This window comes from Podarcis filfolensis (assembly GCF_964270895.1).
Source record: "Podarcis filfolensis genome assembly, chromosome: 9".
Lineage (NCBI taxonomy): Eukaryota > Metazoa > Chordata > Lepidosauria > Squamata > Lacertidae > Podarcis > Podarcis filfolensis.
In genome coordinates, this window is record NC_139610.1 from 22,403,823 (window position 1) to 22,423,186 (window position 19,364).

The 19,364-nt window shown below is 41.0% G+C and overlaps 1 protein-coding gene across 2 annotated transcripts in view; it reads right to left on the reverse strand.

Annotated features, from left to right (window-relative positions):
* Positions 1 to 2,248: 2,248 nt before the first annotated feature.
* Positions 2,249 to 19,364, reverse strand: part of TUSC3 (tumor suppressor candidate 3) — a 128,049-nt gene continuing 110,933 nt past the window's right edge. Inside the window, exons 8-10 of one of the 2 annotated variants that reach the window (XR_014551989.1) lie at positions 16,059 to 16,735; positions 14,634 to 15,912; positions 2,249 to 2,727 (exon numbers count right to left, since the gene is read on the reverse strand). Coding sequence is in view for 1 of the 2 variants with exons in the window: in XM_083630678.1 (XP_083486804.1) it covers positions 2,712 to 2,727; positions 14,634 to 14,724; positions 16,661 to 16,735 (182 nt within the window). In the remaining variant the exon portion in view is untranslated. The remainder of the gene's footprint in view (positions 2,728 to 14,633; positions 15,913 to 16,058; positions 16,736 to 19,364) is intronic. The other variant, XM_083630678.1, reaches the window with a different exon arrangement.

Below are 19,364 nucleotides of genomic sequence, written 5' to 3' on the forward strand. Positions count from 1 at the left end.
TGTCTCAACAAAACATATACAGCGATGCTTCTCACTATGCTGATTTTAAAAATACAGATACATTGAGCAAATCAGTTAAATAAGTGTAATGTATTTGAAATGTACTTTATGATCATTATTACTATTTCTTCTTTATATTATTTATGGTGTTTTCGACACATCCTCTTTCTAAATTCACATTATTTCATTGGGGGGACCCACTTTTTGTAGCACTTTTTGCTTTGTTAGGTTTTTGTTTTGTTAAAGGGAAAAAATGAATAAAATCCTGGTACTTAAGAAAGCTATCTTCTTTTGTTTGACCTTCATTTTTGCAGTTGTCCCCTTGCTGAAATTGGCATAGCACAAACAGTAGCTTCTAGGCCAAATAGTGCACAGCCTCTCATTGCAGATGGAAGCAAAGACTGCACAATCCACCCCTACATTCTTTATGAATACTAGCGGCTTCTGTCAACAAAAACCAGTGGCTTTTCCAGCTGGTGGCTTCCCTTATTCTTCCATAGTAGCCTTTTCAATTGACTCTTTGGGGGCTTTGTACTGCAGGCTACCGATAACTCAGAACCCTGAATATAAAAGACTGCCGGGATACAAAACAACACTGGATGCAAGAAGTCTCTAAGGAGCGAGCGTCATTATACACATTCTCCTTCATATCAAATTCTGGAAGGCATTCCTGAAATGAGGTACCTATTGATATCCAAGGTGTGCACAAAACATTTGGAGCCTCTTTCACAGCAACGTTGGTCCATTTATTTCCACCAGACTGCCCTTTCAAGGGTCAAAACCCACTTCCTCTCTCTTCAACGTCTCTGTTATGGAAGATGGACTTGGAAAATTGTTTTCTTACCTCAAAGTGGCTTGTTGCTGTCATCCAGAGGTCAGGATTCACATGGAACCCGGTCTAGCATTCTCCCTGCTTGTTAAGGGAGGGGAACCTGTGGCCCACCAGATGCTACTTGCTTTCTGGGCCCTTCCAGACACTGCCCCATTCTACCCCAACACTAATTTTGAGCACCTAGGACACGCCACGCCATGTGTTTCAGTGTAGACTACGTCTCAGGCATCATATGGGTTTTGAAGCGCAAAAGTGGGCATGCCTTTTCTAAGGTGGAGGTTGCCCTTTGTGGTTTTTATAAGTACTTGATACATATCGGCACCCCAATCAATTAGGGGAACCTTTATTGTTGTTCAAAAGTTTTAAAACCTGATAAATTTAATCAATTAAAGTATCTATCCACCTTGATTGAATAATCTAACCCGTTGTTCAGTTAAACACTGCAGCCCTTCACTTTAGCAACAAGCTCTTTGGATAGTCTTCATAAAGTCATACATTTTAGCTTCCCCCAACCCCCTTCATCTTCAGTATGAGGCCGTGGTGAAATAGACAGCACTTCACTTAAGTTACGGCCGATCTTGCCCAGTGAGATGATCCAAGCAACCTCATGGACTTCTATCCTACCAGATACCACTTCGTACTTTTTCACTGTCACCACTCAGAGTTATATGCAACTCCATGTATACAGTCTTGGCTTTACCAAATCTCCTAGTAAAGCATTGTAAAGAACAAATAATCTCATTTCAGCTTTTTGGCAGGTGGTTCTAAGCAAGCCACTCAATACCGAAAGTATTCAGAGAGACAGAAATAGTGGAAATAACCCTCATGGTCACTACAGATAGATGGATATGGATAGATTTGGTGGGGGAGAAGACAACCACCCTCCTCCATAAAAGAGAGTCTTCTGATCTTCTCATGTGCCACACCTTGACCATGCAGGATGTGATGCCATCACAGACTCAGAAACAACCTTCCCATCATAATTAAAGTTGACAGAGGAGCTGGCTTCATTATGAAGAATACAGGAGGCTATGGAAGCATTTCATTGCTACATTTTATAGACCTGTATCCTCAGTGCTGACTGGGGAATATCTGAAGGAATTGTGCAACCCAATGGCGTTTCCTGCAGATGTACAGGAGCAAATTTGCACTGACACATCCCAGGATCCATGAGCAAGGAGTTGCTGGTATGGGTCTTCCATCTCCTGAAGAAACAGCAACCAGTAATGCTCCAAAATGGTTGGGTATCTGTTGATCTTCTATTTTTATGATTCTTAATGCTCAGAAATGAAACTTTCCCTCTTTTTGCAATTTCCCAAAAATGCAGCCCTCTTGGGTCTTGAAGAATACCAGCTGAAATCAGTATCGTTTTGACACGGAATGCATGCTAACAAATCACTCTGCAGTCTTCAGCACTTATTCAGCTTTCATTTTCTTTATTATGCAAACCTGGGTTGGTACTAATAAATCTTACATTGCTTTCTGCCACAAGAGTACAGTTTCATACTCTAAAATGGGTTGACTTTTTTTTCCATCAGAAGTCAATACAGTTGCAATTCAACAACATCAAAAAAGACTTTTCCAACTAAAGTTAACTTTATTTAAATTGGGGACCACCAAGCATATCCCACTCATTTCTGTTTATCACATCTTCCACTTAGATATTCAATGTTTGCTATGATTATAAATCAGATGAAGCATTTTGGTAATAAGGTACAAAAACAAAATTGTCTTCTGCCCACAAATGCTGCAATTTTATCACAGGAAGCAGATGAACCAAGCAAAGACTCTTGAAGAAATGTAATGTTGGTAAGCAGATACTATCAGAAGCTGCTTATCTTCGTAGCAAACGTTAGCCTTATGTGAATCCCACTTGAATTCATTTAATTAAGAAGCTGTAAAGAACAAAAAAATATGATTAAATTCAAGGGGGGAGGGGAGTGCACATGTAGCTTGGCTTCTTACTCTTGGAAATGAGATTTATCACCCTTTTTGGGGGGGTGTATGCTTGTGTGTTATACATAATAACACACAAGTCCAAAAAAGAGCCCTTCTTGATGAGACCACAGTCATATTTGGTCTAGCATTCTCTTCACACAGTGGTCAACCAGATTCCTATGGAAGCTCGCAAACAAGATACAGTTGCAACAGTACCCTCTCATGCTCCTGTTCCTTAGCACCTCAATCCCCATAGTCCAACACTGGAGGTAATATATAATAGTTGACTGTAGCTTATCCTCCATGAATATGTCTAATCCCCCTTTAAAGCAGCTATCACTGAGGGAGCAAATTCCATAGGGTTGCATCCTATGGTAGATTTGCTAGCAAAAACATTTCTTATATAGGGTGAGGCACTCAATTTTCACCACTCCCCTGTATCCATTGTAGCCTTCTGTGCCCTATCCCATCCTTTCAGGAGGTCCTCCAATCCTTCAGAGCTCTTGGGAGGCACAGGGTAGCTGCATGGGGTTGGGAATTAGTGAAAATCAGGTGCGCTTCCACTGGCAGAAAGTCACAACTGGATACAACCCATTGTTTAACCATGCTTTGTGTGAAGTGCTTCCTTTTGTCTATTCTGAATCTCCCACCATTCGTATCCATCCATTCACAGACTGATTCCTTTATTGAGGGTAAAATATTGTTAGGTCTTGACAGTGTTGCACCCAGATCCACTCTGAGAGCATCTACAAATGTTATCTACATTTATGCAGATTTCCTTCCACATTGCCATATTGATTTTCTTTTTCTTGCAGGTATACCACAGACTTGACTGTAGATCTTAAAACTGTCTCTCTCTCTCTCCCCCCCTTCAAAAAGTAAAGTGCAGCAGTTCCATTTAAGCTCCTTCTCTGTCCTTGAAAATCCCCTGCTGAGACATGCATATGGGGAAAAAGAGGTCCCCTGAGAGCAGTGTAATATTAATGCCAGGAAAGGCCAGACAAGTTTCATAATTTCACCCTGAAGAGATCAGAAAGTGGCTCTGGAAAGCTGGCTATTCATCCCCAGTGAGATACACTTACAAGACCATGCCATGCAATTTGCATATCTGTAAACTTGTAAAAAGAAATGGCAGCCCCAAGGCATGTGGGAGGGATGAATAAAAGATAAAAATTTCCAAGCAATTTCTTTCCCTTTATATGATCATGTGATTGTGCATAGGGAAAATTAGCTGCAGGCTCTGTTTAACTGAAGTTAACAGGTGGGCATTGTGCAGCACTTTAAACAGACTTCAGTAAAACAGAACCTCCAGCTAATCTATCAAATGCTTTAACTAAATGGAATGCTGATGTGATCGGGCAGTTAAATTTAATGGCTGTGTTTTCCATTAACCAAAAAAGGAGTGATTTAATGAGCACAAGTACTAATGGGCATGGACTGCTACCTCCAGTGTGTGTGTGTGTGTGTGTGTGTGTGTGTGTGTGTGTGTGTGTGTAAATAAATGGCAGTAATGGATACCTGCAGGAAGAGCAAATGACACATGCATAACAATTGTAGTATTGGGAATTCAAAAATGGAAGTCAGAAAAACTAATCCACCGGCTCCATTCCACAACCAAAGAAGATTTCCCAGCTTCCCCTCAAATCCAGAGTGAAATAGAGGGAGAGACATGAAGAAGCATCAGTGAAGCAGTGGTGCTGCAGTCCGATTTCCAAGTTAACTGCTTATAAACAGCATGTTTGCCAAAATGTCAGGATTGGCTGCAGCTTCCAGGGTGGCATATCTAGATTGGCTGGCATGCAATGTATGCAAAGGGTCTAGCTCTTAATCCTAGTGTGATCCAATGCGCACACATGGGTTTTGCATCTCAAGAGCATGTGCCATTTGCTTTGGGTTTGTTGTGTGACGTGATATTTTCCGAGTAATCATTTAATAGTTCATGTTTGAGCTATGGTGTTATTATATAAACATTACAGATCTGAAGTGAGTTTCTGGTTATGAATTTTTTACATTTCTAATGCAGAACAATATATTTGCTCCTCTTTTCTATTAATCTGTGGTTGACCTGGCACTTTTCCTCCACCTTTGGGCCCAGCACTCAGCTGCATGCAGGGAGATGCAGATTGGTTTTTATGGCTTTAACAATGAGTCTCCCACACCTTTCCATTGAGAAGAATCTGACCACAACCGTCGACTTTGGTCCAGCAATGATTACATATTTCTACTGATTATTTATGGGCAGTCTATCTATTCCTCTGCCTTCCCAAGCAGCCTAACCTCCTTGCGCATGCACCTGGATGAACTGGTATCAAGTTCACACATCACAATCTCTGATTAGTCCAGTAGCAATAATCATGTCATTCTTCTCCCCCTCCCCCAAATATAATTCTGTGTCTATAAACAGTAAAGGTCTGTCAAGGTATACCGCAATCTGTTTGTGGTATTCTCAAATATTCTAACAAGAGTGATGCAGTCAAAGGATACATGAAATGAACAAATCTTAAATATTTGATTAGTCAGTTTCAAAGTACTGTGCCCCATTTTTGGCACCCTAGAAGCACATAACTGAAAATGCAATTTCAGAAAAGCTGGATTTCCCCCCCTCAGGAAAATTAAGTCCAACATCCATTTTAGCTTGCACTAATTGATTATATGGACTGAAGATCTCATTACATATTGCAGTGGAAAATCCACATTCTTACTCAGAAAGCGGAGAGGAGGGGTCCAATTTAAAGAGCAAAGGTGTTGATTAAACTCTTTGTTTTCTGTTGCTGACTTCTTCATGTGATTTGATGCCTTCCTCTACCACCACAATGGTGAAGAACTTCCTTCTTTTTTATAAGGAAACGAATATTTTGAGTATTCTATTACTGTCATGACCCGAGGACGATGCAGTGTGTGGTGGACAATTCTGATGAAGATAAGCTTCTGGTTTCTTCCTTGTAGGAAGAACTGCTAGTAGTTTATTCAGGGCCCTCCTAGCTGAAGTACTGCAGTACTGTTATCTCCCCAGCCATAAATGCAAAACAGCCTTTGGCCTCCCAGGCAGTTCCTCCAGTGAGGCAACACCAACCACAGCTTACAGCTGACTCTAGTTCCCTCAAGGGACCATATTCTTGGTCTGAGCAACAAGAGTGACTGATTTTGCTAACTTCAGCCAAGAAACCCTCCCACCCCAGGGTCACCGTTTTATTCCTTCAGCTATTCAAAGTTTTAAAGCCACAGGTGTTTTTTTGGGGGGGAGGGGGGGTCAGTTTACATATGGATTACTGCTTTCAATCCTCAACTGGGAAGGGTTCAATCTATCTTTTTAAAGAAAGGTTTTGTACATATGATTCTGTGTGGGGAATGCAACTTTATATCACGAAGTGGGCATATGAATGTAAAGCTTGAATAAATGCCCTGAAATAATGTCTGCACTTGCATTTTCCCTCTGCCCTTCTAGTTACAGCACTTATTGGCCTCAGCCTGGGAATGCTGGACATGAAAAAGGAGATACTTATGCTGGGCTTCTCCACTGAGGTTTTGGGTATTATAACATTAAGGAGATTCAGCTTTCTGTTATCCAGAGGCTAACAGGCCTATATTTATACCATCTGAGAACTGCAGTCATGCTTTCCACTATTCTTAAATAATATTCCAAATTATGGAATTGCCAGAGCTCCATAGTTGCAGACATTAGCTATTTACAAAACTAGGAGAGTGCAATGTATTGCTTTTTTTTTGTTTTGTTTGCTAACTACTTAAGTAAGAAAGATTCAGGGGTGTCTTGTTATTTGAGAAACAGAATATGTGAACCACATCCTTTTATATTGTAATTGGTACAAGGAGTCTAGAGAGAACTTGATTCTTTATTAAGTATTCTACCCAGAAGACTACTGAAATTCTAGGATCTTACTGTTTTAAGTGATTCCGCTTATGTTACTGAACAGGTAGCGATTCCCCCCCCCCCCTTAATCTCAATACAAATTAGGAAGCAGATGGTAAAATACATTTCCTGTTGACACTTCTGGAGCTAACTTAGTAGGAGACTGCTTTTAGCCAGCAGGGCTCCCTTAGAACTGTCCAAGGTACTGTATTTGTCTGCTCTCAGATTTGATAGGACACCATCTAATTCTCCTGTAGCCTCAAGCTCTCAGGCAGGTACAAAATCTTGTGTAAGCAACCATATTTAGTATGACTGAAGCTCTTCAAATATAGAGATTCCTGAGAACATTTGAGGGTTGGATTTGCATCTCAGAATTCTCACTGCATCATTATTTTTAGTAAAGGAAAATGTTGCTCACAGAGCCTACTGCTGGTTGCAGAGTCCCATTTGAAAATATTGTTCCGAATATGCAGATGTCAGGGGAGAGCTGGGGCACATGCTCTCAGGGGATGGTTGGTCCTGCTCCCTTCTCAATGTGTGACTAAAATTGGGAACAATGAACCTGTGGTCCTACAAATGTTGTTGGACTGTCAACTCCCATCAGCTCCAGCCAGTATGACCAATGGTCAGGGAAGATGGGAATTCAAATTGAAACAACTCCCAGAAGGCCATAGGTTGATCTATCCTTGATCTAAATGCATGGAAGCAGTGTCTGATAGGTAGAGGAAGTAAACTGTATTTTCACAATTGCTCAATCAGGATTGCCTCAGTTCTATATTTTGCCCAACTCTGATAGAGCTTTAGATGTGAGGCAGTGTTAACAACTGAGGACATTTGTGGGAACACAAAATATGTCTGGGAAAAGAGGCAGCATAACAGAGGGACAACACCCAAGCAACAGAGACCAAAACAAATGAATAAGGTCAGAGTGAAATGATGAACAGGAAGCTCAGTGCCTTTCAAGACTTGCTTTTGCTCAGTGGCCTTAAATTTTGAAAATTACTGTTCAAAACTATGACTATATAATTCAGATTAAAGAAGCCCTGATGAGCATTTAAGCCTCTCTCTCTTTTTTTGATAGGTGAAATTTTTTTATTGAAGAGAACACATGGGGCATATCTATATAATGTATTATAATACATTTTACTTACATATTATCTTTATTTTGGTATTCGTTTTGCACCACTGAGTTTGTGAAGTTATCTTACATAGCACTTAAAAAGAAAAAAGTAAGAAAGCCAGCCTCATTTGCAGACTCAACTTTCTCACACTGCCATTTCTAGCCCATTTTTCTTTAGATGATCAAAAGCAAGAGAAACCATCATAGACATTGTAAAGGATCCTCCTACAATTTTTATGTATACGGCCATGTATAAAAAGCAGGGGCTGGGGATGATAGACAACCTCCCCCACAATCTTTCACTCTTGATTTATTTTTATTTGATTTCATTTTCAAAGCATATCACTTCATAGAGATGTGTGGCCTAAGACAAGTGGCTTTTTGTTTCCTTTATTGATGCAGGACCAACCGTCACCTGCTTCAGGAAAGATTAATATGGCTGTTTGCTGTTATGCAACACATAAGGTGTTAGGTGTTCACCTTAGGGTGGACTTTGTTTTGGGGTCTACATCTTTCAGCATGCAGCCTCCAATTTCTCTTTACAAGCAATTATTTTAAACACATGCAAATAGAAAGATTCAGTATTCCTTAGTATATCTCCATCAGAATAAGAGCTAGGCATCATCTGGTGCATGTCTTTTATGCAGTTCTTGTCACCTCATTTCCACAGTTAGACATTGCGATTTAGGACTGATCCCATCCTGGCTAATAATATAGAAGGTCAACTCTTGTTGGAGCTGAGTAACTAACAGCACATTGTGAGCCCACATTTAGAACCATTCCACCACTCATCTGTAGCTGATGCATATTAATGCTATTCTTACTAGTTGGCAGGATGAGGCAGATGAGCAAACCAGCAGTGGCTGAGCTTTCTCTTGACTGCAGGCAACATGGTCATCATATGGGGCTTCATCTGTCAAGCATGCTTCGCTGTGCATTTTTTAAGCCTTAAAATGTTAACTGCTGTGGGTCTCAACACAGCTTGGAGTCCATTTCCCCATTCATATGCATCAAGTCCAAAAAAACCCATGTATGTAGAGAAGCATCCTTGTAACCTACTTTATCTTAATACCAAGGCTCACCTGGCAGCCTCAAGCCTTTTGAGATGACAAAGTGCTGCCTCCTTATGCCAGTGGTGCCCTAAGCTCCCCAAAGGGACAATGCTTAGGTGGGGATGAACCTTAACAGGGTGTCTAACATTAGTAGAACAGTGTAGCAGCAGATCTATTTTTTAAATTGAATTTATATACCACCCTACACCCAGAGTTCTCAGGGCAGTTCACAGAACAAGTTCCAACCACTTCACACTGGAAGGGATTCCTTGGTGATTGCCCTACAGCTGTAAACTTCTCATTCCTTGGGTTCTCGGGCCACCTTCTCTCTTCCTTTGAAAGATGCAGGAATACAATTTGGGTTCAGAAGAAGTAGGTGGTAAATAATAATTTTAAAAATCCTGTCTAGTAGTCCAGTTTTGTAGTCAGGCTTGGCATGGGAGGAATTAGTTGACATATCTGTGTCCCTACAGATGCTGTTGGACTCCAACTCCAATAATCCCTAAGCACTGGACATGCTGGCTGGGACTGATAATAAATAAAAATAATATTTTTTTTATTTATACTCCGCCCTTCCCGGTTCAGGGCTCAGGGCGGCTAACAACAAATTTAAAACACTTAATTGATGCTACAAAAAAGAAAAGAAGAATAAAATATGGTATAAAACGTAAATAGCAATAAGATCAAAAATCAGTTTAGGGGGGAAATCCATCCAATAAACATTAGACGATCACCAGGGCTGGTTGGCTAAATTAGTCCCACTTGGGCCAGCGAGGAGACCAAGGGAGAACCAGTTGTGGGATCTGAGAGCAGTCAATCTTCACAAAAAGGGGAGGGGGAGGAAGGAAGGGGAACCGAGGGGAACTGGAGTGCAACAATAGCTGGAGGGCCACAGGTGCCCCACCCTAAATGATATGGAAGCCTGGCGATGTGGTTGGCAACAGCTGTAGTAGCTGTAGTAGAGTAAGAAAATATGGAATAAAGGAATAACAACAGTAAATAATAGATGCAACTTAAGTTATGCTTGAGCAGCTAATGACATCAAAAGGAGATGGTTAAAACCCCCAAGATACTTTTTAACACAGGGTGTTTCAGTTCTGTCTGTTGTGTTTGGTGCACAAGACATTTATTTTTCATTAAAAGTAATGCAAGTTACATGCATGCCCGGAGGAGATTTAACCTAAAGGAAACAGGCAGAGGGGCAAGACTGTAGCACAGCCACTCATGATTACTGCAGGAGACAAAATTGATTTCATGAAGAGCCTAATGAATCCAGCAATGCTTTGCTCAGGGACTATAATACCCCCAGAGAGTTGGGTAAAAACTCCCCAAGCAGAAGGGTGTGATATTAGATGACTTTGACACAGCACTGAAGCAGGTAACTAGGCCAGAAAAGTTATAAAATATTGACTCAGGAGCTAGTAAATTTAGCGGTAAAGGCTGTTGTGTTGCTAGCCACCAGAGATTTTCCAGACAGCACACCTGAAGACTAACTGTTGAATATGCTATTCAAATTTCTTGTAAAACAATGAGTAGGATAATCTCTCTCTCTTTTTTTAAAAAAGTATATGAATTAAGTTCAAAATGAGCCTCAAAATATTAGTGGGGATTTCTCTCCCCCTTCCTCTCAATGGACCCAACTGATTAGGAAAGAAGGAAAGGTAAGAAAACAGATTTTTCAGGGGCACAGGTGAAAAGTCAGTTGTGAACTGAGCAAAGGAATGATCAAAGAAGTGAGTTCAGGATATCTCCTGTGAGCCAGAAAGTTGTGCAAACCAGAAGTTTTTAAACCTTGTTCCTCCATTAGAAGATCAGTAATGGCAGAAAGACTTGCTTTGAAAGGAGGGCCATAGCTCGGTGTTCCTGGGTCCAATTCAGAGTGCTGTTTTTGACCTTTAAAGCCTCATATGGTTCAGGAGCCTTGTACCGAAAACTTTTTCAGCTTGGTGGGTTGGATCCTGAACACACAGCCCACCTCTAGGGGGCTACTTGCCAATCACCTTATATCCCCATGATGTCAGGGGGCCCATTTTTTCTTTGTAGTGTGGTGTGTGTATCAGCTGCGCTGTGAAGGAAGATTCCAGCCAATCGAATCAGTGCTTAAAGTCAGCACCAGTCAGAAGAAGCGTCTCCGCCTCCATCATTCTGCCCGGACACTGAGGTCCAGCGCCGAGGGCCTTTTGGCGGTTCCCTCGCTGCGAGAAGCCAAGTTACAGGGAACCAGGCAGAGGGCCTTCTCGATAGTGGCACCCGCCCTATGGAACGCCCTCCCACCAGATGTCAAAGAGAAAAATAACTACCAAACTTTTAGAAGACACCTGAAGGCAGCCCTGTTTAGGGAAGCTTTTAAAGTTTAATAGATTATTGTATTTTAGTGTTTTGTTGGTTACCTGCCTCACACCTTACATGGGCCAAATTAAGACCCCTACAGGGGCTTCTGCATTGCTCACCGCTTCCCCATATGAATCTGCTTGGATCCTGAGAGTATGATCTGACACCCTGCTCTTTGTATCACTTCTTACAGAGAACTGAATGCTTCTCCTAAGTAGGCTCACCTGGTGCCAACTTTGTCACTCTTTCAGCATTTTTGTTTTCCCAGGCATTTGGGTAGCACTAATGATTTCTCTTCTCATGAGAAGAGAAGACTCCCTGAAAAAGACCCTGATGTTGGGAAAGATGGAGGGCACAAGAAGAAGGGGACGACAGAAGACGAGATGGTTGGACAGTGTTCTCGAAGCTACCAGCATGAGTTTGACCAAACTGCAGGAGGCAGTGGAAGACAGGAGTGCCTGGCGTGCTCTGGTCCATGGGGTCACGAAGAGTCGGACATGACTAAACGACTAAACAACAGCAACAACGACTGGCTGTTTGCCTCTCTTTGGTGGTCATCTTGGGTGGGGAGGCTATGATGGGAATAAACCCTTTCATGCAATTATTATATTCTGAATATGTTTTTAACGTGGTTTCAGCTTCTGGTTTGGCTGGGGAAAGTATCTGAATGCACGGTTCAACCACTCTCAGACTCATACATGCCACAGTCAAGTGGTCCAATGTATCAGAACCATTTCTCAGAGTCCTCTCCAAAGAACATATCAAGATGTTGCAGAAATTATGTTTCCACCCTGCCGAGATTTTCCAATACTTTTAGTACAGAACTCTGACACACATGAAATGCTCTTCTGAAAGCACAGATGAGTAATATTTCATGCTGCTTATTGATTGTTTTTTTTTTAAATAAAAAGAGATACAAGCTGAAAATATTCATTCAAGGAAGAGCTAGTAAGAGACAGGAAGGAGATTTTGCATGGTCTTTTATGTAGTTCCCTCATCTTTCTAGATCCAAGATTTGAAATGCATTTGTACCATATTACCAGGGAACAGCAGCTCATGGATTCCTTAGTTTTAAAGAAACAGAGGTGGTTAATGTTTGAGTGACGACTCTTAGAGTGATGACAGGAGCTGTGTTTGATGCCCTGTCTCTTCCCATCCTTGTTTTCCCACCCGTGGTGGTGGTCCTCTTCTTTCTCCTGGAACCTTGTTGTAGCATCCCTTTTCAAATACTATTCAAATACCTAAACAGATTGAAAACAGAAGTGTTTTTCTGCCACCACCTCTGACTGCCTAGTAGTACGAGGGCCTGAAACCTTCTCTGGCCCCCAGCTGTGAGTCAGGCTTTGTTAGGGATGGACAGATCAGTCTATTTCCAATCTTTCACATGTGCTCACGGATAAATGCATTCAGTCTTGTTTCAACACTCAATCTGTGATTATCATCTTTAATCTGCATGAGAAATCACATTTTTCCCCAAACAAGAATCTATTATGCGGTGAACACTAGGAAAATATGCTCTCCTCAGAACAACCTTTTCCTTGACGGAAGATCTTTGGATCCCATGGACATGTGTTGCTGCTTTGATCGACTGAGAGTCAAATCACCATGTGATGGAAGAAATCTATCATATCTTCTAAAATGCTTTAAAAACAATCACGGGATTCGACATCAGTGGCTCTGAAGAGGAAGTTCTGGCTAACTCTTTTGCCCAGTACCCCTTCTCACTATACCATTTCTCCCCAAGCAGCTATTTGCCCCAAAGGAGAAAAGTAGAACTATAGAGACCCTACAGGGCTAATAGAAGCTTCAAGGTGCAATTTAGATCAGGAAAATTGTGAAGATTAAACACTAGTTTACCCCCAAACTACTGCTCTGATCAAATTCAGAGCCCTCTGTACTTGCTTTAAGATAGTAAATCATCTTAAACCTACACAACAGTTCGCTTTGTCCTGAAAAGGCCCTAAATCAGTATGAATGGGATGAAATTTTTCAGAATGTTGACCCTAACACAGCAGCACTGGTCTGCAACTTAAATTCATCAGAATGCCACATGCATACTTAAGTCCTCTGAACTTACAGTGTGGCAACTGTTTACAGTTTTCATACTGCATTTATATTTTGCCACCAACATCAGTTGTAGCAGGCACAGAATCTTAATGGAATTTGGTGGTATTTGCAAACTTTTAAACAGCCAACCTGTTATTCTTTCAGCTGTGCTATGCTCCATACCTCAGGTGGCATTCAACTAAGGAGCAACTGGATTTCTTTATGTTGTACTATAATTTTCTCTCTTTTTTGTACTATAATTTTCTGATTTCCTAAGGAATACCTGACAGCTCCATTTTCTTTGATACTGGTCATGTTTGCTGCTGTGGAAAACTTGGGTGAGAGCACATTTCTGCAGGAACTTGCAGGACAACATTTCTGTAATAGTGCAATGCTGCTTTCTATTATTCAGAAGCTATAGCTAATTTCCTCTATGAATGGAGACAGCATTCTAAGCAAACAGCTGGTTTCCAGATACGGGAAAGGATGTTGCAAAGTTACACTTTTCAGCTAAGTATGGTGCATTATTTTTACCCAACGTGTACAGTTCTGAATTCATCAACTGATCACTATTCACATACTTTAAGGACCAAAGGGCCAGAACACACCTGGAAAACCTATGGCTTCGTGAGCAGAGCCTAGGATAATTGAGGCATCAGTAATTTGCAAACTCCAAAACATAGTCCATACCTCCCAGACTAATATTTAGATTGAACTGTAGCAATACCATCAGATTTTACACTTCTCTGAATACTGCAATGCAGTTCTCAGCTTATCAAAATGCTTTAAAAAATGTGCAGTTTGCAGAAAAATATATTTAAAATAAATCCTATGTCCTTGCAACATTGTAAGCCAGGGCTTGGTACCCGAATACAACCTGGAAATCCCCTTTTCAGTTGCATCTTCAAGCAGGAAGACTTCTTCATGTGGTATGACTAACAAGATGAAACTGCTTTCTTCACAGTTTAGCCTCATACAAGCTGGCATCAGCTACTACACAAGCTCCCTCTTTGCAGATTAAGCACTTCCTTGTTTCATACACCAGAGTGCATGTCACATTGCAAGAAGGCCACTTTTTATTTACTGTTTACCTTTGTACAGGGACTTGTAATACTGTCCTGCAAAACCAAAATGCAGTAAGTGTGTGTTTTGAAGTTGCTGGAAACCACAGGAGCGGAAAGTGCCCTTGTGTTTGAATCCTGATCGCTCGTTTCCCACAGGCAGTCGTTCAGCCCCTGTGAGAACAGGATTTTGGACTAGATGGGCCATTGGCCTGATCCAGCAGGCTCTTCTTACGTTCTTATGCAGTGATAATCCAAATAAACCCTAGAGATGCCAGTACAATTTACCTGTTCATGGATTCATTAATGTCGAAGTAGAAAGCTGGGAGCAGGCTGATGGCTGAAAAAAGGTGATCTGCGTGGATAGGGTTTTTTTGTGACTTACCTGTATGGGTAACCATGGTACTTGGAGCGGAATATCGACAACAGGAAACTGAAGAAGAAAACGACGAGACCCAATCCCACCAGGCATATAACTGGGGGGAAATAAAAAGGCTGATATATTCAATATTAGGTACAATCACTCATATATTGAAATATACAAGGTTAGTTAGGATGTCTCTAGGCATCATATCATCTGAGATAACATTGTAACCCTTTTACAAAAAACAGAATTCCAAGAGATTATCTTTCCTCGTTATCACAAATGACAAGAAAATTGTTGTTTAAAAAGAAAAAGGGAACTAAAGGTGGCAACCTACAAAATGTCTCAGGGTACCCAAGAGCTTGCTAGAGAAAGAAATAAACTTGAATTATGTATTTCAGGGAACATCATTTCAGATGTGTACGTCAGACCCTTTGGCAGGCGAAAAAATAGTACATCTTAATTATCTATTGCCACAGGTTGGCAAATTCACAGCATCCACATGCCATGTAATTTTTCTTGAAAGGAACTGGCTGACTCAGCCAATTCAGATGCACTTGAGGGCCAAACTAGAAGAATGTCATTCACTGAATTAGCAGCTGCATGAATGGGATGTTAGAAGTCAACTGCAGGCATGGAGGGCTGATTCAGACTGGAGGGTTGTAAGAGGTTTTATCCGGGGAGTGGGGGCTTCTGGACCTAATTCTGGCCCCACCCACATGTCCTACACATGACATCATACATCTACAAGCAGGACATGGGCACAATGAAATGCAACAGAACTTTTTCTTCATAACATGCTCTCTTCCACCTAGATCAGTTCACTTTGTACGGTATTGAAAATGTGGGATACAGTCTCAGTGCTCTAGGCATCACTTTTTGCATACAGAACCTTCACTAGGGTTTTGTACCACCCATTGGTTAGATATATATTTTACATGAGTACTGATGACTATAAGACACTTGCTTAAATGTGCATGCATGCATAGGGACTGGTTTTTGTTTTTTTGAAGGGTAGGGAGGAGTGGAGATTATTCACAAACTGGGGAGGATTAGCTGGTAGCGAGAGCAACATTTTCTTACCTTTGTTTCGGAACTAGTACAAGTAGTGACAGCAGCACTGCTGCTCCTGGTGGCCACCTTCTGACAACCACAATTTCTTCTCCAGAATGCCCCCTTGGAACAATGTGGTGTCATGAGGTAGCCTTATTCTAGAACATCATTCCAATGGGCATAATCGGGATGGGTGTGTGGCAGTCCCATATTGCCGTTTCCCCCCACAATGCATCTTGGAATTTTGCTGTCGTGGCATAACGTCATTCTGGAGGGGACATTGTGTGTGTGTGTGTGTGTGTGTGTGTGTGTGTGTGTGCGAAACTCTGCTGCCGCTACACGACGTTGAAAGACCCAACATGTACACATGTACAACATGTACACATTCCCCACTTCCCAGCTGCCCAGAGTGCCTGAGGTGAGGCAATCCAGTCAGATGGGCAAGGAAATAATAATAATAATAATAATAATAATAATAATAATAATTCCCAACTTGCCTCTTCCCATTTATTGCAAGCTGAACATTCCCAACAGAAGAATGTTCACTGCAGCCCTAAACAGGAACTCAGAAGAAAGCAATCTGGAAAACATGCTATTTTTTTTTTTTTGTATTACTTAATCTTTCCTATTTAGTAACATCATTACTTTTACACACACAAACAGGGCTAGTATTCCAAAGAACTGCACAGATAGTTCCAAGGGGTGCAACAAAGTTTAAGACTTCTATTTTTCATGCTATATAGCAAGCTGATGTTGAAAAGTCATATCTCAAGCAGCTATTTGGATACCTGCCTGTGTCATTAAATAATATTAGGAAAGAAAAAAGCCTATTCACAAAAGCACACCAATATGTCCACAAATGAATAAACACATTTGCAAGTGCTCGTGAAAGTATATGAGAATCTGTGAGCTTCCACGTGGATTGCGGTAATCAAGCGTGAATCAGAATCTCTGAACAGCAACAATAAATTGGCCAACCACATTAAACATCTTACTTCTCCTTTTCCCAACATCTCCTTTGGAGGTAGCAGCTTCATTCAAAAGAACCATTCCCATGGTGATAGCAGCATCTATATCGTTGTTGTCAAGGAAACAATGGAAATGCGGAAGTCTTACAAAGCTAAGCAGTGCATCTTTAAACTTGGGTTATCAATTTTATGATTTAAAGAGGGTTAATTACATTCAGTGTATGGGTTGTAAAAGTTCACAGAGCTGTTCAGTTCACAAATGCATTAACTAGTGATTATTTCTATGTATCTTCCACATTTTCAGAGTTATTTTCCCCTTACCTACTTTTAGATTTCTGTAACTGGTTGGACTAGACTAGCAAAAGCATTAAATGAATCCGAGTACACTAATGGTGCTTTGTTAAATTAGGTGAGTATCGTAAAACCTGCAAACCTATGAGATGTCTGGAAACCCATGTAACAATTCTGGTAGTACAAAATGAATGTCGCCAGGAGACAGATACAGGGTGCATAAAAATAATTACATTAATTCTCTGATTAACTGATGCATACTAAAGCCATTTAGATAGCACACAGTATGCTGTTTCCCAACCAATGTTTGCAAGATGGATAGTATCTGTCTAATGTGCCACAAGAACAGAGTAAAATCACTGCAGCGGCAAGTGTTTTCACTCACTAGCCATTTTTAGACTCTTAATTGCTAGCTTTTACAAATGCAAACAAGCACATAATGATAAAATAATTTTAACTAATTTGCCAGAATCCTAAGCCATTCACATAATTGTTTGAAAACGTATCCGTGAACAGCAACTGTTACTACTGTAATTAACATCTGTTCTAAGCAGTCGACATACAATTGATGTATCATGGGAGCTGTATCCATTTCTAGCTCCCCACCCCCCAAAAAAGGTCTACCATTTTAGAATTTAGCCTCTTTTCTTTTTCTGTTTAATAGCCTTGTTAGTATCTGTAGTAACAAAACGAAAATTATCCACTGGGCACCACGCTCACTGTAAACACCTTATATTAACTAAAGTGCACTTTTTGACTTTAGGAGTTTTGCACTGCAGTTTTTTACGAGTCTGTAGCTGTTAAGAACACAACATCCATGAATAATGACACCGGAGAAAGCATGTCTAAATTAGTTTAGTGAACTTAGACTGCCGAGAGCTGGGGGGGGGGGGAGTGGCATGGAAAGGTGAAGCGAGTTATGCTCTCACTTCTGAATATCTCTTGCCACTTTTCTGTGTGGGAGTTGTAGACCAGCCCAAGCTGTTTCATTGCCTGGGGAGCTGCTGGAGTGAAAGGTGGAACGATAGGCAGCCGAAATATATGCAGGTTGACCAAAGAAGCCCGATAAATTTTCAACGGGAGAGAGTCGTACATGTGCTTAACTCTCTTTGATTAAAACAAGAATGGTTTTAAAGTGTTCAAAGCCTGTTTGGATCATGAACAAAGTTCAAAATAAATCATCTCTACCATGCTAACCCCAAAATATCGACCAGCTTGGGGCTTCTGCCATGGGGAAGCATTAAACAGAGGAGTTCTTGTAGCACTGAAGATTATCAAAACTTTCAAAAATACCTGAATTCTGCTGTTCATAACAAAGCAAATGCTGTCAATGCTAATTCCTCTGTGTGTATCTTTGGCTCTAATCACAGTGCTGTCCACATTCTGCCCCCGTCTCCCCACCAAACATGAAGTGATTTTGGCAGATCATCTTTACTTATCTTCCCAGTTTGTATCAGGAAATTGACAGGGTTACTTGTTCTCTATATTTATTTTATTTAGTCTCCTTGACAGGTCGACAGGGAATAGTAAAAAAGATAACTGTGTGTGAAACTCAAAATTCATAAGGTACTCATTTTTTTAAATATATATATAAATACAAGCAGGCAACATCCTCTTAAGTATTTGGAAAGGCACACAGGAACCTCCAGGTTTCATGAATGGAGATTGGTCTGTCTCCCTACACTTACAGTACAATCCTACATTTGTCTACTCAGAAATTAATTGCATTAAGATCGGTGGGATTTATTCCCAGGTTAAATGTGTGTAGACACACACACACACACACACACACACACACACACACACACTTATTAGAGCTATGAACTGGCTCCAGCAAAATCTTAGCTTCTGAGTCAAATCAGGGTGACTTGTAGAGTCACAATCAGCCAGAGTGAGTTGAGGCAGGCCTAGATTGCATCAGGTACACCCAGGGGAACCTGCAGTTGTTGAAAGGGGAGGATAGTCAGGCAGCAAGAAGAGGGAGGAAGAAAGAGACACACGCAAGGAAGTATGCATGCTTCTCCCTCTTCTTCCCTCCTGACTGCATGTTTAATCAGGGTTTTAAATCCCAATTATAGACTGTGCAAGGCCCCTGATTTGGTTTGGGGGGGATCACATCTGGAGTGGGTTGGCTCCGAATTGCCCCTGTATTGGATTGGGCAGGGGTATGCACAGACTGCAGTCTTAGCTGATTGTGTCCCTTCAAAATGAATAAATGCAGATGATTTTGCTATGAGAAAAAAAATGCAACAGTTCTAATGAAAAACAATAATCATTCTAGATGATAGACATGTGCTGTGGCAGCACGCATCATCGTCAGGCAACGTACTTCCTTCTCTCCCACATGGGAAGCAATGCCATCTGCGATGTTTGTAAGAAGTTGCGCTACTTTATTTTTAATTTTTTTAAAAAAAACCTGCCACTTTAATAATTGGGATCA